Genomic DNA, 20390 nt, shown 5'->3' on the forward strand with positions numbered 1-20390 from the left:
TGTCAGGCAGGGCAGGAACCAAGGGAGTTGCCCCAAACTCCCTGTGCTTCGTCTCCTTGGTTACAGGAATGCACCCAAAGGTGATTGGCTGGAGGGCTCGGAGGACAGCCACCCTGCTGTGTGATTTGACAGCTAGGCTGCGAATAAATGGGAGAAACCTGCATAAAAGGCGGGGCTTTTTGTTGGGAAGGCAGAGTCGACCACTGGACAAAGGAATCCGAAGAAGAACTTGGAAGAGATGCCTGCTGCAACTCCTGGACCGTTGGTTTTCCCAGTGAAGCCCTGCTGCAGTGCTGAAGCTCTGAATTTGCCTCGACTAGAGAAGACCTGTAAAGGACGACTTCTCCCCTTGGGTTGGTTGGACCAGTGACCCCAAGATGAGCTCCTATGGAAATCCTTTCAGAGCTGGCTGTACTTCCATTGCTGCTGCAGGAGCCGATTGCCAGGGAGAGGAACACCAGAATCGAGTGAGTGTCTTTAAGTCGGACCCAAGCTCCAGGAATAGCCTCCGACTCCCATGAAGCAGGACTGACCAAGCGTGAGCCACCTCAACAGAGTGCTGGACCCCAGATGCAAGGAAAGTCCATTAAGTTATCCGAGAACCGCAGTGGCGCTATTTGCAAGGGTCGTGAGAAGCTGAATCTGCGAAGTTCTGCTGATTTGAAGTTTGCCCATTGCTGCCGCTGACCTTCAATTCGTAGACGTCCCCCCTCTTGTCCCCATGACTGGGTCTTGCCTCTTGTCATGTAGCCTTGCTAGGTCTCAGTTGAGATTTGTCTTGGTTGCTTTTGCAGAGTTGCTTGCAGCTTTGCCCCTCACGCCTCCCAGCTTGTGGCCCTACAGTGATTTCATTTTTATACAAAACCTTTGAAAACATTGTGCAAGACTCTTTACCTACCTGCAAGAAGTTCTCCAGCTCACCTAGACTTTTTCTCAACTAACATTGGCTGTCCAGGCTCCCTGAAATACTCTCCAAAAAGGGTTAAAGTACTTACCTGCTTAAGAATATTTGTTAACCATTGTTTTATTCCCTCGTCTTCTTTTTACACTAACCTCAGTATTGCTTTAAATATACCAGTGAAATATTAATGTCCAGTGTTCTAGTTGTGTAGGAAGAATATGTGTGCCATCCCAAATGGGTATTTACTGATTTAAAGAAACAAGTGTTTTTGTGTTCCATATATATTGCTCCATTGTGAAGAAGGCTTATTCAACTGACTGTTAAATACATTAATATTTGTTTAATCAAGAAACCTTGAGTGTAAGTGTTCATCTGGATACTTGTCACTTAGGATCTCTGTGTAATAAATCTACAGCTCACATTGACCCCTCTTGAGATGAGCCTGGCTGCTCGGTCACTCTAGCGACGTGTGTAGTGATGCTTATACCAAAGTTTGGGTTAACGATTGCCAAGAGGTCAAGGCTGGTGCAGGCTCCCACAGCTTACTGCATACATTCTTGTCTAACAAATGCTGAAGAAAGGTGCATTGTGTGTCGAAGGTACCCAGGGTCCTCCCCCTCGATATACAAGGCGGGGAGGAGTGATTGCAGCCGTGGTACTGTCCTTGGCTCCTACAACAAAGTAACACAAAGTCAACACAGCCGGTGTGTCAGGGAGACTGATAGCAGACCAGTCTGTGTTAGAGCCAAGGTTGCAAGTGGCAACATTGTATGAGGAAATCTGCAAAGAATATAGTGTGAGGTGCAAATGATGAGCGATACAAATCTAATTGAACATCCAAGGAGTGACTCAACTTTTGAAGCCAAGATGGATACAATATACAGAGTGGTCTGGCACCACATGGGTGCTCGTTCGATGGTCTGTGTTAGGTATCCAACTGCGAGAGTAAAATTGTGAACTGCGAAATCGAAGTGGTCCTGCATCAGGTCAAGCAAAACCCTGTGCAAATTTGAAAGTCTTAGATAGTTGGGACGAACTGCAATTGGTGTGAGTCTCCGGCTGAGGGAGACTAATTGTGTAAAAGTGATCTGAGCTCGACTGAGGGGATCCGGGGTGAACCCTGAGTCACCCGATAAAAGATATTCTATAGGCATTGGAGAGGAGGATCTGTGCCTGGAAGAGGGGGCTCTAAAGTAAAGATTGTGGTATAAAATGGATCTGAGCCTGGTTGAGGGGGATCCAGGGTGAAGAGCGAATCGCATGACTTGAGTACTTGTAAAGGAACTTTTAGTTTGGTTGCTACATCAGGCCCTCTGAATGAAGGGACCTTAAGCACTTAAGAGACTGGGCCACAGAAGGTCCGATATTAGTAATGGAACTGGGTCTTCGTGCCGAAGAAGCCAGAGAGTGTGCTATGCTTGAGTGAACCGCCTTGTCTGGTGCTGAAAACATGGGGGGAAGAGAGACAATCGGCCTAAACATCCTGACTTATCATTTTGTGAACACTTCTATCTTTTTCATGAGCATTACCCCACACTATTTATATTTAGCGGTAAGGATTGGCACTCATTTGTTTAATATTTTTTTTAGAATAGGCCCTTTTATTTTGATGATATTGCACAAAGACTGCATTATTTGATGGTTGTAGCTTGCTCCCATCTCTAGATTTAGGATTAGATGGGCGTTTATCACACCCTTGATAAAGATCAATAAACACTCTTGAATGTGGTCACTTGTGTCTATTTTACTTTGATAGAGAAAACAAGGCATGGACCAGTGAATCAGGGTGACACAACTCACTATTCTCAATTAATGCAAATTTTATTAAATAATTCACATATAAACATCAATCTGTATGTCTGCTTAAACAAGTTCATTTATTACAAAACAGTCACAATTCTTTCACAACTCCATACTCTATCATTCATGCATACGTACATAAAACCCTAACTGCCTATTTTGCATAGTGGAGCAATACCAAATGTTACAGATACTGTCATTTCACCATCTATTTTCTCTGACCCTGTCCTTATTACAAATGTCATATACAGTTTGTTAATTATTTCCAAACAGTTTGTGTGGTCGTTGACACGTGTTTCGGTCAAATGGACACCAATGATATCCTTTTCTTCTTAAAACCTTCCTAAGGACGGGAGGCTCTCGTGGACCGGAGTAAGCCATTTTAAATCCCCATGTAATAACTCTGGGGATGCCGATAGATGTAATGGAATAAATCCTTCTGTGGTGCCTAGTGTCCTGTTTTACTAGGTCAAGTCCAGATTAACCACCAAGTCGTCTCTGGATTGGTGTCTTTTAGTCACCACTCATAACAGACATGCAACCTTTGTGTGTCTCCTTTCAAGCGAGTCTCAGCCTGGTAGATAATCCTTCCAAATGTGACTTCCTACGGTCACTGTAGGTCATCCAAGTAGTTTGTTGTTTACTTCCTATTGCGTTATGTTATAAAGGCGTGCGTCTATCCTCGAACCTCCGAAAGGTTTCAAATTGTCTCCATTTGACTCCAGTAGTATTAGATAGCCGTTTATCACACTCTTGAATGTGGTCACTTGTGTCTGTTTTACTTTGATACCATGCCTTCTTACATCCCACATTACAACTGCACCAGACTGGGCGGATCCTCCTTCTCTGTCCAAGCTCCGATCATCTTCAACTCTCTGCCCCTGCACATCTACAACATTGATAATCACTTGGCAGTCAGAAAGGCCCGCAAACCCTGGCTCTTACCTTCCTACGCTTGAAACCTTCTCGCATTCTATACTGTTGATAAACGCACAGAAACGCGGGCCTAAACCAGACAACACACCTATCCACCAAAACCACCACGGATGCCAGCAGCGTTCGCAGCAGCTCTGTGATCAATTGTTCCCCCACCACCTCCCCCAAACACCCCCAATCCTGCAGACAATCATACATCACTCCCTCTTCCCTCCAGTCCCCTCTCCCACTGCTTAGGCTCTCAATCTAGGTAGATCGCAGCTTGCAAGCCCAGCCAGTCGCGTTGGACCTATGAAAACGACATCGAAGATGAACTCCATCCGAGTTCAAGGTATGTATACTTTGCACCATGTCTGTGGCCACAGGCTGCAGGCACAGCCGTCCATCCATGCACTCTAGGATTCAGCTATGGCTATGCAAATCATTCTATCAGCTTGCATAGCCGTTAACACTGAAACCCCTGACGTACCTCAACACCTCTGCCATTAGTATACTGCGACAATCTACAAGAAATGTCGGTCTAACTGCACACGCATTGAGTCTACGCTGCTAGCACTCTATCCTAAACCTCCTACAGCCGCTGCCCACATGCCTGGCCTGAGAGACTGATGTCTCTTCCCTGTGCTCCTGTTGGCAGTTCCCAAGTACTAGGTATCCATCCACTGCTTGGGCTAGTCCTCCCATTTTAGGACTGTTTTCTGGGCAGTTTTACCACAGTTTACAACCATGGCCGCCTTCTTTGGTTGTGGAAGTTGCTGTTTCTGGGAAGGCTGTTGGGAGCCACTAAACCTCTGGGCTGTCATACACACCACCACCGGTGTCATGCTGCAGGGACCATTTTTGCTGTTATGCCATACATGTTTGCCTGCAGAGGTCTGCTGTGTTCAGGTTCCTTCGTCATCCTGAGGCTTTCTCCATCACTGATTATACTTCTGGATGGTGGTGGTGCCACTCCTGTGAAGGACTAATCCTCTTTTGGGCTGTCATGGGTTGACTTGGAGTTCAAATACTTGTGTGACAAGAGACTTCATATCAGCATGCAAAAGATTATTAATACTTTGAGTTGTTTTGCCTTCTGGGGACAGATTTTCTGGAAGCAAACATGGTAGGTACTTGCCTGTAGGTCCTGAATTGGCAGAGTTTTAAAGCTACCCTCACACATCGGCGAACCAGAGTGTGGATTCTGGGGGGGGGGCACACGGACATCGAGGGGTACCAGAGGGGGTAGCGGACAGGGGCCTTCAATGTGGGCCTTGTATGGATGGGCCGGCTACCGCCTCCTGGTTGCTGCGATTGCCTTAACAAGCCAAGTGCAAACAATGGGAGGGGGAGTACGGCCAGGCCAGACAACAGTTAAGTGAGGAAAACAAAGGCGGCCATGTTGGAAGGCTATAGTCATTGATGCACAGGCTAAAGTGCCTGGGAAAATGGCGAAAAATGATGAAGAGCAGCAGAAGGGACCTCTGCTGCCCAAACAGATGTAATCCACGAAGAGTGCTTCAATTGTTAAATATTTTAAATCATTTTTTCATTTTTGTCCAAAGTCATTGCTGTGCGCTCTGTTGATTAACTAGGCTTACTCCAGTCAGATGGAAGGAGCAGCAACGGGCGTGGTGAGGCTGCAGGACGGGCATCAGCGTGGTCAGTGTTCAGTGCAGCAGAGGGGAATTAAGAATCTTCACCCGCATTTCTCCAATGGGAAACATTGGGTGGCTGAATCCTGCTCTGCTTCTATGTTCCTCATGCTGCTGGGTTTCAAATCCTCCACTGGATCTCTTCTGAGTCTCTACTACAGTCCACTGGGGTCGATTTTTGCATTTTTCATTGTACCTGTGGGAAACTGGGATATGCCTGGCCTTTCTTAACAAATTTCTGCAGTTGTAGAATTCCTCCAAGTGACACTGCAAGGTACTTGCCTGGACTCCAGCATTTTTTTTAGGGTACCTGGAGTTCCTCACCAAGTCCTAGATTTTTAGACTCTTCCTGATTTACTAGGTATGTTTAAACTGCATATTTCACTCTTGTCTAAGGATATACAGTGTTTCAGTGTGGTGTAACGCTTTCCCTCCTTTTGTGTGTAATAGTCCCTTCTGGGCCAAGTCCCTCTTGGCTGTTTTTAACATTGTGTTCCCATGTGCTTAACCTCAGTGTTTAATACTTTCCTGTGCATATGCATTTATCATACTTATTTTGTTGAAAATCAAATTTAATTGATATTTTGCGTTATAACATTGCATTTTTAAACATAAGCCTCCATAACACAAGTATAACACGTCCGCTATCTCCCCTAGTTCGAGCACTCGTACATAGTCCGTCTGGCGAGTTCATGGAGAGCGTAACAGTGTTTATTAATTTGTCTCTTTGCACACAAGTCTTGGGCCAAACATTTAGGCAACTTTCAGTTGGTCCCGGTAGCGGCCTTTCCCGTCTGGAGGGAGTGGGGGGGAGCCCCCGGTGTGATTCGGCCCCACTAGGCCAAGCGACCATATTTTTCAAAAAAGGGGAGCCATAGTTCGTCAATATTTGATTTGGACTCATCGATCAGATGGGTAAGGAACTCCATATCGTAAATGGCCGTACCTTCGTGACCCAAACCTTTTCTCCCGGCATAGCGGGGCTTTTCCATTTCTGTGCCAAACACCTGGCCGCCACCAGCATGACCTGCAACACGTGGCCCTGAGTTCCCTCATGATCATCTCCTACATCAATTCCAAAGAGGAGGAGCCAGGGGCACAGAGACCTCTTGATTCCATCCACCCCCAAGATCCAGGGTAGTACCTCTCCCCAGTATGTCTGGACCACCGGGCACCTCCACCACATGTGGATGTAGTCACCTTTTTACCTTCTTGCATTTCCAGCAATGTGGGTCATATCCCGCCCTCATCCTGGCAATCCTCTGCGGGGGATAATGCCACCTGTGTATAACCTTAAGGGCCTGGTGCCGAAATTGCAGCAAGGCTGTGGCGCTTTATCATACTTTTTATTCAAAGTGTAGTTGGAAACCTGAAAATGTTGTGTAGTATTCTTGGACCTGAATTGTAAATATTGCTGTGTGCACTATTGTCTAAGAGTCTTTTCTTAACTTTTTTCTGAAAAGCGTAGATGTATATAGTTTACCATCAGGTATTAGAGTAAGGATCACGTTTTAGAGTAAGGAGTGCGTTCGGCCTTAACTGACCATTTGTTTATCTAGAATATGCTCTGTAATGTGTAACTAGAGTACTTACTTTTCCTATCTTAAATATTGTATGTATTCCCTTCATAAATAAAGTGTATTTTTCAGTATACCCATGTGGTGTATTTGTTAGGGAGAATTCTCATAAATGTTTTAATTCCCTTCATCTTAGAGACCCCCAGCAACTTTGCTGGATTTTGAGGACTTGATTTTTTTACCTGGAAAGAGTGTGAGCCTTTTTTTAAATCTCCAATCCTTCGTGTATTTTGATGTGTTTTTCACTTGTGTTCTTTGATTATGAAGTTTTAGAAAACTCCATAGGCATCTTCTTTTCATGTGTTACACAGCACCCTCAGTGCAGTGACACAGGGATGTCTTTTAGACTTCCCAAAGGTTTAAATACCTTCTCTGGGATGAACTCTTTCCCAGAGAATGTAAAGTGAAATTGACTTAAATTCCTAGATCCAGCACACCCCATCTTACAATGGAGTGCTGGAGGGTTTACATAGTATCCCCTGTGTCTAAATACTCATGTAGCAGTCAAATGCTACCCTTTCCTATTGAATAGGCTGGTGGCAGTGGTTTTACAACGAACTACCATGATTTTTCCTGACCGCGAACACCGGTAGCTAAAAATCACAGGAGCCATGTTTTTCAGGATGGCGGCTTAATCCCTTTTGTTTGAACAGGTCCCGGTCTTCTTTTTTCGCCGTTTCTTTTGGAAAGGTCCTTCTAGTGTTTCTCTGCGTGCCAAACAAGGTTTGGTCCCTTTTCTTCTTATGCCTTTGGTAGGCTTCAGGACTGAAGACCGTCTCTGGCGTTTGAGTGTCTGGGGTGGGCAGGAATTGAGGGAGGTGCCTGAAACTCCCTGTCCTTAGTCTCCTAGGAGACCCAAATGCACTCTGGCGTGATTGGCTGGTTGACTGTCTGGCAAGGACAGCCACCCTGCTGGGTGAGTGACAGCTAGGCTGGAATGAAAGGGAGAGAACTGTATAAAAGGCAAGTCTTTTGGCTTGGAAGGCATAGTTGACCACTGTAACGAAAGAAACGAAGACTAGCTGGAAGAGGACGGCTGCTGCAACTCCTGGACCGTAGGTTTGCCCGGTGAAGCCCTGCTGCAGGTCCGAATGGCCAAGTTAATCTAGATGGAGAAACCCCTTCAAGGACGACTTTTTCCTTTGAGTTGGTGGGACCAATCAACTCGTAAACCACCTGGATACCATTCTCAAGGCTGGTTAGGATTAAAGGGATGGTCTAGTAAAACATTTTATTTCAAAAATAGATAGGCCACATAAAAAAAAATACTAGCATCCTCCGTTTTAAAACTTCCTATGTAAACTTTTGAGCTATTCAAGCTCAAAATTCGAAAAAGCAAGCACAGGGGCGCAGCCATTTTGTGAAATGGAGGCCCTCCTGTGCTGGCTTTTGCTTTTGCGGCACTAATGAAGGAAAAGCCAGCCAGCTGTAGCATACAAAGTCTACCGCTGGGTGGCTTTCCCTTCATTAGTGCCGGGACTCGGAGGAGGCGGACCGGAGACCAGAGCAGGAAAGCTGCAGCTGAATCTCGGTAAGTGCTATTTATTTTTTTTACAAAAAATAAGCACTAGCTGTGTTTTTTTTTCTAGGTTTTCCGGGCTGGAGGAGCCCAGAAAACTTAGAAATAAAACCGCAGCTTTAGAAACATTGTGTTTGTTTGCGGTCGCTTTTGAAGCGACCGCAAACAAATACGTTATTGTGTTGGAAAACGCTGCGGTTTTAAAACCGCAGCGTTTTCCAACACAACCGCGTGTGTTTCTGCCTGCTGTGGCTATCACTTTGGGTCTCCGGTGCTCCCAGGGGAGCACCGGAGACCCAAAGTGATAGCCACAGCAGGCAGAAACACACGCGGTTATGTTTACATGCCGCGTAGTGTTTCTACCTGCAGCTGATTTCCCATTTGGGGCTCTCGGGCTCCCCGTGGGGAGCCCGAGAGCCCCAAATGGGAAAGCAGATTCAGGCAGACACAACGCGGTTGTTTTCCGCAATGCCGCGTTGTCTGCCTGAATCTGCTTTACCATTTGGGGCTCTCGGGCTCCCCACGGGGAGCCCGAGAGCCCCAAATGGGAAATCAGCTGCAGGTAGAAACACTACGCGGCATGTAAAACCGCGTGTGTTTCTGCCTGCTGTGGCTTTCACTTTGGGTCTCTGGTGCTCCCCAACACAATAACGTTGTATTTGTTTGCGGTCGCTTCAAAAGTGACCGCAAACATACATACAACGTTTTTAAAGCTGCAGTTTTATTTCTAAGTTTTCCGGGCTCCTCCAGCCCGGAAAACTTAGAAAAAAAAACGCAGCTAGTGCTTATTTTTTGTAAAAAAAATAAATGGCACTTACCGAGATTCAGCTGCAGCTTTCCTGCTCTGGTCTCCGGTCCGCGTCCTCCGAGTCCCGGCACTAATGAAGGGAAAGCCACCCAGCGGTAGACTTTGTTTACTACAGCTGGCTGGCTTTTCCTTCATTAGTGCCGCAAAAGCCAGCACAGGAGGGCCTCCATTTCACAAAATGGCTGCGCCCCTGTGCTTGCTTTTTCGAATTTTGAGCTTGAATAGCTCAAAATTTTACATAGGAAGTTTTAAAACGGAGGATGCTAGTATTTTTTTTTTTATGTGGCCTATCTATTTTTGAAATAAAAATTTTTTACTAGACCATCCCTTTAACTAGGGAGGGGGATACCATCTTGTGTGCTTGAATCTACAGCTACTGGAAGTGAAGTGTCTCCATCTTGTTTGCTTTTTCGATGATCCTGTGCAGTGCAGGAGTCCCCCTGACGTTCTCCCTCTTGTCCACACGACTGAGGCTCAGGAACAGTAAGATCTGCAGGAACCAACGACTTAAGCTGCATTTGCTTCTACATACTAAGGTACTGTGCTAGCCTGATTGAGAGAACGCCACTCTCTGTGAAAGTTTGTGAAACTTTCCCAACTTCCAGGCCTAATCCGCTTGTGACCCCACAAATGATTCTTTTTCACATAAACTACTTCTGAGAACTTTTGCAAAGACTTTACCGTTTGATACCAGAACTGCTCTTTCCTATCCAGAACACTAGCCCATTGACTTTGGCCTGTTGACTTGAATTGAACTCTTCTGGTGAACTGAAACTATTTGCACTGTCTAACAAGTATATGTGATCTATTCTACTTACCTTGTACTTTTGCTCACTTCTAAGTAACTGAACTGCCAATTGGCTCCTATTTCAGGGGTGCTCAAGTGTCTCAATCTTGGAGTTTTGTATTGAAGTGTATTGGTATATAATAAGTTATCTTCTTCTAGTGAAATGTTTTCTAAATGATTGTGTAAGAAATTAATAAGTGTTTTACCAAGAAACCTTCAGTATAAGTGTCTACTTGAACCACTGTGATTGAAAGTCCTCTGTGTAATTGCTTGTACTGCTCACATTCATTTGTGAGATAAGCCTGGCTGCTTAGCTTGCTACCAAAAACTGTGTGGTACACTTGTAACAAAGGTTGGCTTGGCTAACACCTGTAGTCCTAATTGTGTGTAGTGGTCCCAGAGGATACTGCATGCAATTCTGCTTAACGATATTCTTTTGTGGCAACTATTGGTATTCATTGTACCTCCCTGCTCGCTTTCCTCCCTCCTGTAGTTGATCCCGACTGCTCTGCTAATGCTCTCATTGCAGTCTCTGGTCTTTCCTTTTGGGTGTCAAACTATTCTACCATTAGGTTAGATGGTTACACAGCCCTGAGTCTTCTCTCTAAATATATTTTTATATATCGGAGCAACGCTGTGGGGTTATCAATATAGGGCCCTAGAGCATCAGGTAATCCTTGTGTATCATTCTAAACGATTACTGCTAAAACTAAGAAATACGATTTTATTTTTTCAAATGACATATCTTTACTAAGTATATAGTAAATCTGCTCTGGCAATAATATGGCCTTTGTAAACTGGTGTTTAATTGAACTCCTACTCAGTCTCAGTTTCATTGTAACTGAGACTGGAATATTTTGTCTGTTTGGACAATCCAAATGTGCTTGAACTTGGCATGATGCATATGAAGCCGGTGAAGCTGCAATATATGATGTGGTCACATCATTTCAACTAGACTTGTACAGTTACTTGTCCATTCCAAGCTTCTTTATGATGAGCCAGTAACTCTTCTCCCCCCACCCCTCCCACCCCCACTCCGCTTGCAGGTACTTGTTCCGGTCCTTCAAGGCTACCAAGTTCTTCCAGTCCACAAAGCTAGACTGGGTGGAAGTGGGACTGCAGGTCTGCCGCCAGGGATACAACATGCTGAATCTCCTGATTCACAGAAAAAATCTCAACTATCTCCACTTGGATTACAACTTCAACCTGAAGCCAGTCAAAACACTCACCACCAAGGTACTTGATAGGATTTTGTTCTTTGATCCGTTAAGGAGTCAATATATTGGAATCTAGAAAGAAATGGTTATCCTTTAAATATTCCCCTTTTTGTCTCCCTAGGAACGTAAGAAGTCTCGCTTTGGCAATGCTTTTCATCTCTGCCGAGAGGTTCTACGTCTCACCAAGCTGGTGGTGGACAGCCATGTGCAGTACAGACTGGGAAATGTAGATGCTTTTCAGGTAAGATCCATTGAGGACATTTGTCTTTAAAACAAAAGAATAGAACTGATCTGAGGCAGTGATATATAAGAAAGTTTGTCATTGGCTTTTCTTCCGTGCACGAAAACTAATTTACATGGACTATGCCATAGTACTATATGTGAATTGCTCATATTGTAAATGTCTACTTGGAGAGCTTGAGGGTATTTTGGTAGCATTTAGACATCACTGCTGAAATATTGGTTGCAGTCTTGCCCTTTAAAACGCATAGTTTTTGCTATGGTATTGAAGACTATGCTCTAGCAGTGTGTTTGTGTTTAAATGACGTTGATGTGCTTGTTCTGTCAGGCTTAAAACATATGCATGCTTGCCTGTGGAATTATCATTTTTTTGTTTTTTGATTTAAATGTCATTTATATTTCCTTTATGGTCCTTTGCCGTATGTTTGGAATGAACAAAAAAGTGGTTCCTTTGTTGTAGTGTGCACACTGCACCAGTTTTTGCCATCTTGATTTTGAGAACAGTCTGTTGAAAGCATCTTCCTAATTATGTGCATATTACTTGGGCAGTTTTATTTCTAGGCATATTGACTTGCACTGTTCAAAGTGGGAATGTTTTGCCTGCTGAAGCATAATCTTCCTATTTGCCAGGAAGTAGTCTTCTGTTTTTCATGTAATTATCATGTGCACCTTGCCGTTGAAAACCAGATCGAAATCGACTGGTCAAACAAAATGGCTACCAATTTAACATACAGAATTCAAATGATTGAGGAGGAAAGCTGGTTGACCTATTTGGCACTGTAAAGCAAGAGCTGGAAGTAGAATTGAGGCTTTCAATTGTAAGGTGTTGGAAGAGCACAAAATGAAAGCCTTGTTCTCTGGAGAACCTGTTTAAGGTGTCTGACAAATTGGATTCTGCCCTGCAGAAGTACAAGGATGAGTACAGGCTAAAATGTCCCCTAAGCCCTCGCACTGCTACAAACCAAGAGCCAAAACAATCCTAGCAGTAAAACCAGTACAGATAAGAGGTATGCCTGCTTTGTCTTTTGTGGTAATGTGGACAAAGAGAAGGCATTTCTCCTAAGAGTTGTGAATGTGATCCAGTAGTGACCCAAACATAGTCCAAAATAAAGGGAATGTTGAATCAGGGCTCTTTACAAATATAATGAAGACAAATTGAGGTTGGTCTTTAGTCTGAGCTTCAAACACCTAATATTCTAAGGAATCCTATGATTTTAGACCATTGTGGTTGGCATGCAGGAAAGTAGATTGGATCAAAAACGGTGGACTCAACCTCGAAGTCTTGAAATGTAAGTTATAATCTGGAAGATTCAGCTCCAGCGCCAAAACCTTGTATTGACTTCAATTGAAAATATATTTGTTTTACCCCAGGTCATGGTTTCACTTTGACAACAAACTTGGTGTTGAATAGGAATTTCATTTGGTTTTAATGCCTTTAACTTGGCACAAATTAAGTTATGAGGCTTTGTTTTGTGCCAAGTTGAAGGCAGTCTTATATAACTCTGTGGTAAAATAAAACCTAAAGAAATTCCCATTTATTAGCTAAGACTTTCACAGAACTGGTAAATCTTCCTGACCTGGGCCAACCCCAGACTTTTTTGCTATATTTGTGGGATATTTTTCATTAATACCTCACTGAGTGAGAACCTTTTTCCAAACTCACAGACTCTAACTTTGTATGGGTGTCATTTTATTGACCCACCATAGTGGCTTTTTAAAGTTATCCTCTTTAATAACTTTTTGGCAATAAGTGCCTGTTGTTGCTGGGTTGCCCTAGGGGCTCCCCCTTTTTTCATTTTTTTTTATTTTGAGTTTTCAACAGAACAGGTTAAACATCATACAGGTACTATTTGATGCACAATCGAGGCATAAAATAAGCAGTGTCGCGGAGCAATGTGCTGTGCAATTCTGTAGGTTTGCTAATTAAATTGGCACTTGTGTAGCAAAGTTGGCTTTTTAACTTACCCTGATCAATGAAAGCCCAGCTCACCCTGCATTACTCTCTTGCCTTCAGAGCTCACACCGCCCTCTTTTCACTGTTCACTGAAAGTTGAGAGATATGTATATATATATATATCTCCAGCTCCTTCACGCATGTGCCAAAAGGCCTGTGGGAGTGCTATGCACGTTTTTATTTTTCAAATAATTGCAAACCATATCCTATCTGCCAAAGACCAGTATGTGTTAGTTATTTGTTTTAAAAAAGGCTTTCAATTCCTATTCTAAAAATGTAATAGGTTACATAATGCATAATTACAGTATTGTTACTGTTAAACACTGCATTGTCTCCATGCTTTACAGTGAAGTGTATCTAAATCTCAATGTCAACTACATTTCATTTTGTTGGTGAAGCTGCATCATGTTGACGAGCGGATGCCTTTGAAAATGTCCACGCAGCCTAATGCTTTGATGGCAAACTTAGTCCTGTGGCCTGCTGGTTACATACAGCTTACAACTGGTGCTCAACACATGAGTTGATCCCATTCTCTTTGACATTCTATCTTACCATGTTGGTTTATACCCACTACCCTGAAAGTGAGAGGGAAGCAAACTACAATATTCTGCCTAATTTGCCCAGTTCTCTGCCTGCTATGCCATCCACTCTGCTTAGTCTTTTACACAATGAATACTCAAAGCTAACTTGATATTTACTTAAAGTAGCGATCAATAGTTTCATCCAGTCTGTACATTTACAGACCTACTGCAAAATGTACACTGTAGTTGGCCTCCAGATCTCACTTTGCTCTAGGATTATGATTGTAATATTTATTTGCTCCTGCAGTGGAGAGCTGTCAAGCTGTTTTCAGAGCCTTTTTATCATATCTATTTATTTGTGTCCGTTCATGCAGCTAACCTTTTTACAGACGCTCATCGGGGGCTCGCAAGTATTTTGGCCCACTCGCATAGTCGAGTAGATTTTAAGAAGTGCCAGTACCATTTGCAAGGGATGTGGACACTTAAGCTTTACTTTGTTTGCCTAAATGTCGAATACAAGTTTAACTGTGCATGGCTGGCCGGCCTCTGGGTGGGTGCACTTTGCCTAACTAAAGTGTGTTTGTGGTGACATTCACCATTTTACAGAAAGGATTTGCAAGGCCTGACTTATCTCACTAATGTCTTACTTCGGTGGTATACAAAACTGATGTATTGTTGCTCATATCTTGGGTACAAGTATCTTCAGGTGGCATTAAAAACATTAGTACAAAATTGCTAATCAAATGGGTCTGCTAATCAAGAAAATAATTTGAAAACCTTGCTAATCCATTTTTGAAAACTAATTTATGCCTTGCACCATTGTTCAACAAAAACCTAACCCTTCCTACCCCCCACCCATAAACGATAGAACCCTTTCTCAAAACACTCTCCCGTCACCCTCCCCCAGCCCTCCCAGAACAATGTTTTATTCAAAATGACTCTTCTAATACATGTGGATTTATCTTTGGTCTGCCAATCATATCTAGATTTGGGTCTCTTAAAATAGTATGGGTTCATTAACAAAGGTGTTTTCTGGAGCATTTTCTCATTGTCTAGGTGGGCAGTTCACATCAGATTACATTGCTCCACTTCACCTGACTATGTGTGCTATGAATTTCCCACCTTAAAGTTCCAAGCTGTACTTTTGTTTAGGTACTGGTTACATATTTGTTAAAGTCATTCCATAATGTCTCATTGTGTGGATCTCCCATGTAGGGCCGCGGTAAATCTCTCCATCGCACATGTTGGTGGAGACATTCGCCCATTCCTTCTTACTCGGGGCCATGACTGCCTTCTGTTGCATCACAATACATGCTCGTGCCGCTAAGAGAAGGGGCACAACTAACCCTGTCACCCCCATAAATTCATTACTTCTTTCCAAACAATACAAAAAAGCATGTACGTTCAAGATGGATTCCATCTATATCTCTGATCCATCCAAGGTAATTCCCTTCACCTTGGAGACCCCCAGCAACTTTGCTGGATTTTGAGGACTTGATTTTTTTTTACTGGAGAGAGTGTGAGCCTTTTTTTTTTTTTCCCCCAACTCTCATGTATTTTTATTATGTGTGTTTTTACTCTTGTGTTCTTTGATTATGGAGTTTTAAACTCCATAGGCATCATATTTTCATTTGTCACACAGCACCTTCAGTGCAATGGCACATGGAAGCCTTTCAGGCTTTCCCAAGGTTTAAATACTTTCTCTGGGATAAACTGTTTCCCAGAGAAAGTAAAGTGAAATTGACTTTACTAGTCTTTTCAAATTCCTAGACCCAGCACACCCTATCTTACAATATAGTGCTGGATGGGTTATCTAGTATCCCCTATGTCTAGATACTCCTGTAGCAGTCAAATTTTACCCTTTCCTCTTGAAATGGCTTGTTGCAGTGGTTTTACAACAAACTACCATGGTTATTCTGTCCGCGAACACGGGTAAATCACGGGAGCCATGTTTTTCAAGATGGTGTTTCAGCCCGCTTTCTTTAAACGGTTCCCGGTCTTCTTTTTTTGACATTTCGTTTTGGAAAGGTCCTTCTAGAGTTTGTCTCTGCGCGTCAAACCAGGTTTGGTCCCTTTGTTCCATCGCCTTTGGTGGGTTTCAGGACTGAAGACCGCCTGTGGCGCCCGAGTGTCTGGGGTGGGCAAGAGGTGAGGGAGGTGCCCGAAACTCCCTGTGCTTAGTCTCCTAGGAGACCCAAATGCATTCAGGCGTGATTGGCTGGCTGACTGTCTGGCAAGGACAGCTACCCTGCTGGGTGAGTGGCAGCTAGGCTGGAATGAATGGGAGGAAACTGGATAAAAGGCAAGTCTCTTGGCTTGGGAGGCAGAGTCGACCACTGGAACGAAAGAACCGAAGACGAGCTGGAAGAGGATGGCTGCTGCAACTCCTGGACCGTTGGTTTGCCCCTTGAAGCCCTGCGTCAAGGACGACTTCTCCCTTTGAGTTGGTGGGAACAATCAACTCGAACCATAAGCCACCGGAATACCGTTCTCGGAGCTGGTTGTATTTTCTTCAGAGTGCTGCAGGAAACCGAATAACCAGGGAGAGGGACACCAGTTTGTGTGCTTGACTACAGCTACTGGAATTGAAGATTTGCCATTTGCCAGCTTTTTGACCAGTCCCAGTGCAATGCAGGAGTCACCCGACGTCCTCCCTCTTGTCCCTACGACTGAGGCTCAGGAACAACGAGATCTGCAGGAACTACCAGGAACAGACGTCTTCAGCTGCATCTTTTTCTTCATTGTAAGGTATTGTGAAAACCTGACCGAGAGAACTTGCCTCTCACTGCGAAAGTGCTTGAAACTTTGGCAACTTGCAGGCCTAGTCAGCTTGTGACCCAACATATGATTCTTTCTTTTACAAACCACTTCTGAGAACTTTGGCAAAGACCGTTTTATCCTATACAAGACTTTAGCCCATTGACTTTGGCCTAACCTATTGCATTGAATCAACTCCTCTGGTGAACTCATTTGCACTGTCTAAGAATAATTGTTAACCTATGCCATTTTGCTCCTCCTGACGTATATTTTTGTGTGATATAGATTGCCTCATTCTAGTGAATGTTTTATAACTGACTGTGAAATGCATTAATAACCTTGCGTGTAAGAGTTTATTTGAATACTTGTGATTGTATATCTCTGTTTAACATCATTACAGCTCACATTCCCCTCTTGAGATAAGCCTGGCTGCTCAGCTCCGCTACCAAAAACTGTGAAGTACAGACTTATACCAAAGGTTGATTTTGCTTACACCTGTAATCCTCGTTGTGTGTAGTGGTCCCAAAGGGTACTGCATACAAACTTTGCCTAACGCCACCCTTTCAGCATATTTTTGCCAGCAGAGGGAACTCACTTATTTGAAACATTTTGGAAAACCTGTGGGGGTGGGGTCATATTGCCATTTATGGAGGAGCTTGGTGGCATGCAATTTGTACTGAGAGGCAATCGATACTAGGGAGGTTCCCTTACACATTTTGGTCCATAGGTCAGGATCTATTTCCAGGTTCATATCTTTCTCCCACCTATACCAGATCAGCCCTTTAGTTTCTGTAAGAGTACTGAGGAGTGTTTCAAAGGGAGTAAGGTCTCTCTATATTTTCTACTTCCATGGTTCCCTCATTAGTGAGTTGAAGGAAATGGAAAACCGGGACGAGGTCCCATGCCCAATGCGCTTTAGAGTTCTGTAATCGTGATGAAATTGCCTTCCTTCCAAAGTTGTCCTACCCTCTCAAGGCCAGCCTCAAACTAGGATTGAAACCTGCTATGATCTGGGATCTCTTCCCAAATCCCTGGTGCCCAGATATGGCTCAAAGGCCATGGCCACGATGTGATGCCCCGCATATCTGCGCCCTCCCTTCAGATTTCCCCTATATATGCGGGCATCGCCAGATTTGTAGCGCTGAGCAAAACCCAAGAAAGACCTTGCAAGCAAAGGGCGAAAAAAGTAGACCGGAGCCATTTTGACAAAATGGGCACCCATGGGTGCAATACTGCAGCTGAGGATTCATACACAATGGTAGGAAAATTAAACCACTGCCACCAGCCAATAATTGTAGAAAGTTTAACATAAAAAATGTTACATGAGAAGGTAGACAAAGGGGATACTAAGTAACCCCCCCTAGCACTCCATATGGGATGGTGTGTGCTCGGTCTAAAAAGAGAAAATGGTAAGTAAAGTAAATTTCACTTTACTACGCTTGGAAACAGTTTATTCAACAGAAGGTATTTAAACCTTAGAGAAATCCAAATGACTTCTCTGTGACACTGCACTGAGGGTGCTGTGTGTTACAATACAAAAAGGTGTTTCAAGAGTTGGGAATTGTTCGCTAGTCCGCACTAGCAGTGGAAAAGAGAGGGGCCTTCTGGGGCCAATGGTGCGTAAAAATATATGCAGGTGCCAGGGGCCACCGGCTAGGGTTGCGATTACTCACTGAACCCCGGCGCACTCCGGACCAAACTTCGGCAGCAGAGTCCACTTCGGTTGCAGGTTCACGTGCAGCAATTTGGCGGCTCTGCAGCTTTCAGCGACGAAGATACATCGATGATTCCCAAACGGGGCAGTGGCGATTTCTTACCGCCTGGTGGATTGAACAGGCCAGTTTCACTGCAGCAGGCTTCAGGGGCAAGAGGGGCACAAATGCAGTGCACCTGCGTAGGTCGTCACCAGGGCTGGGAGACACGCTAACTGCGTATGCTCCGGTTCTGGCGCACTCGTCTCACTTCAGACCTGGGAGCTGCAACTGTACGAAATTTGGTGAGAGGGTGCAGTGAATACAGAGCTAGCGATATATCAATTTTGGAGGACCTCCTCGAAACGGCGGCAGAGACGGAGCAAAGGTCCTGCGTAAACTGGTCAGCCCACTGGCTGGCCTAGGGACACTTCCAAGAAGGCTTACTTCCAGGGTTTGATGAGGGTGCCGAGAATAGTTGGTCCCGCTATTCCAATGGGTCGAAGCGTCTTTGCAGACCTTATAGGACGACCAGATCCACAGGGGTCCCACGGGACGACATCATCAGGCTCAGGGTGCCATACCTTCCAGCGGGTAACCAGCGGTTCCTCGACTGAGCTTCTTAGCTTCAGGATAATTGGATCCTACCCTTTGTTCAGTGAGAACTCCAGAGATCGACATGGTATGGGTGTTTGGGGGCTTCAATTATCCAGAATCTCCTTTGTGCCAAAACAAAGAGGACCCAATGGGAGATCTGTTAGGCAATGTTTGTATGCAGTACCCTCTGGGAACACTACACACATTCTAGGCACAGCACACCATCGAGGAGGGCAGGAGCCCAGTCTCCCGAGAGCCTTGGAACGGCTCCACTACCCACAGCCCAGCCGTGCCCCACACTGCCTCGGCACCCTGGACTCCACAAGGGTGAGGCATCCACCAGCTGGATTGGACCAGCTGCCTCTACATATGCGCATTAAGCATATTTAGCTTAAACGCATCCTTGCCCCGAAACGCACCGAGTGCAGGAACCGCCTGACCTTATCCATTTCTTCCGCCTGATTGTAAGATGGCGGACGCATCGCGGCACCAGAGTGAGGCTCTGGCCGTGCGGCTTTGCTGCTAGGCAACTGAAGCCTTTTATCCTTCTACTTCCGCCGGCAGGCGGAAACGCCGGCCACCGACGAAGGCCCGCACAAAGGCCCCTGTTTGCCCCCTGTTCGCGACATGGAGCATCAAGGAGCAAAATAGGAGTCCCCCCTCGCCTGCTAGTGCCACTTCTGGCTACCTGCCTACGAGCCCGGCAGTGCCACGGACTACTAGTAAGAGGCTGCATAACTGCAAATGTCCGTGCTTCAACTTGTACCACTGTATGTGCGCTCCTCTATAAGTAGTTTAAACGTACCCTTGGCTGTTTCAATCTACTTTCTGCACATGCATCAGCTCCCTGAAACTGCACCCCGCAACATTAGGCAGTCATCCATTACCTATCGCGACCTTGGTCAAGGTTCTATTGCTATATTTTGATCAAATGATATTTTGATGCATGTCTTGTATACACGTGTGACACCATTTTTACTTACAATATAAGCTGTTTATCTGTAATTACTCCCTCCAGCCTAACCCCGAAATCTAGTGGCTCACACCAGGATACTGTCCTTCATCGACACTTAAGCCCAGTTCTCTAACCTGTTCCGACACACCACCACTATCTATACACATGACATATGAGCTCTGTAGCTCTAGTTATTCAGTTGCTCCCCTTCAGTTAATTGGCTTAAGTGCCCCACCCGAACCTAGGCGTTACCCAATGCAGCCAATGCACTTTTCTTGACTTAGATGCGACCACACTGCATCATGTGCTACACTTCATTTGTGGTGTGCCCCTATGGTCACCTATAGACCTCATTTGATTTGTGTTGTGCCCTATGATCACTAATAGACCTCATTTGATTTGTGCTGTGCCATATGGTCGCCTATAGACCTCATTTGATTTGTGTTGTGCCCTATGATCACTAATAGACCTCATTTGATTTGTGTTGTGCCATATG

At 44.7% G+C, this 20390-nt stretch overlaps 1 protein-coding gene across 1 annotated transcript in view; it reads left to right on the forward strand.

Annotated features, from left to right (window-relative positions):
- PRPF8 (pre-mRNA processing factor 8) overlaps positions 1-20390 on the forward strand; it is a 497675-nt gene that overhangs the window by 89172 nt on the left and 388113 nt on the right. The window contains exons 11-12 of the mRNA XM_069615406.1: positions 11009-11198; positions 11301-11420. Of these exons, the coding sequence (XP_069471507.1) occupies positions 11009-11198; positions 11301-11420 (310 nt within the window). The remainder of the gene's footprint in view (positions 1-11008; positions 11199-11300; positions 11421-20390) is intronic.

Source organism: Ambystoma mexicanum, chromosome 9, assembly GCF_040938575.1.
Source record: "Ambystoma mexicanum isolate Mex_15411 chromosome 9, UKY_AmexF1_1, whole genome shotgun sequence".
NCBI classification, from domain to species: Eukaryota; Metazoa; Chordata; class Amphibia; order Caudata; family Ambystomatidae; genus Ambystoma; species Ambystoma mexicanum.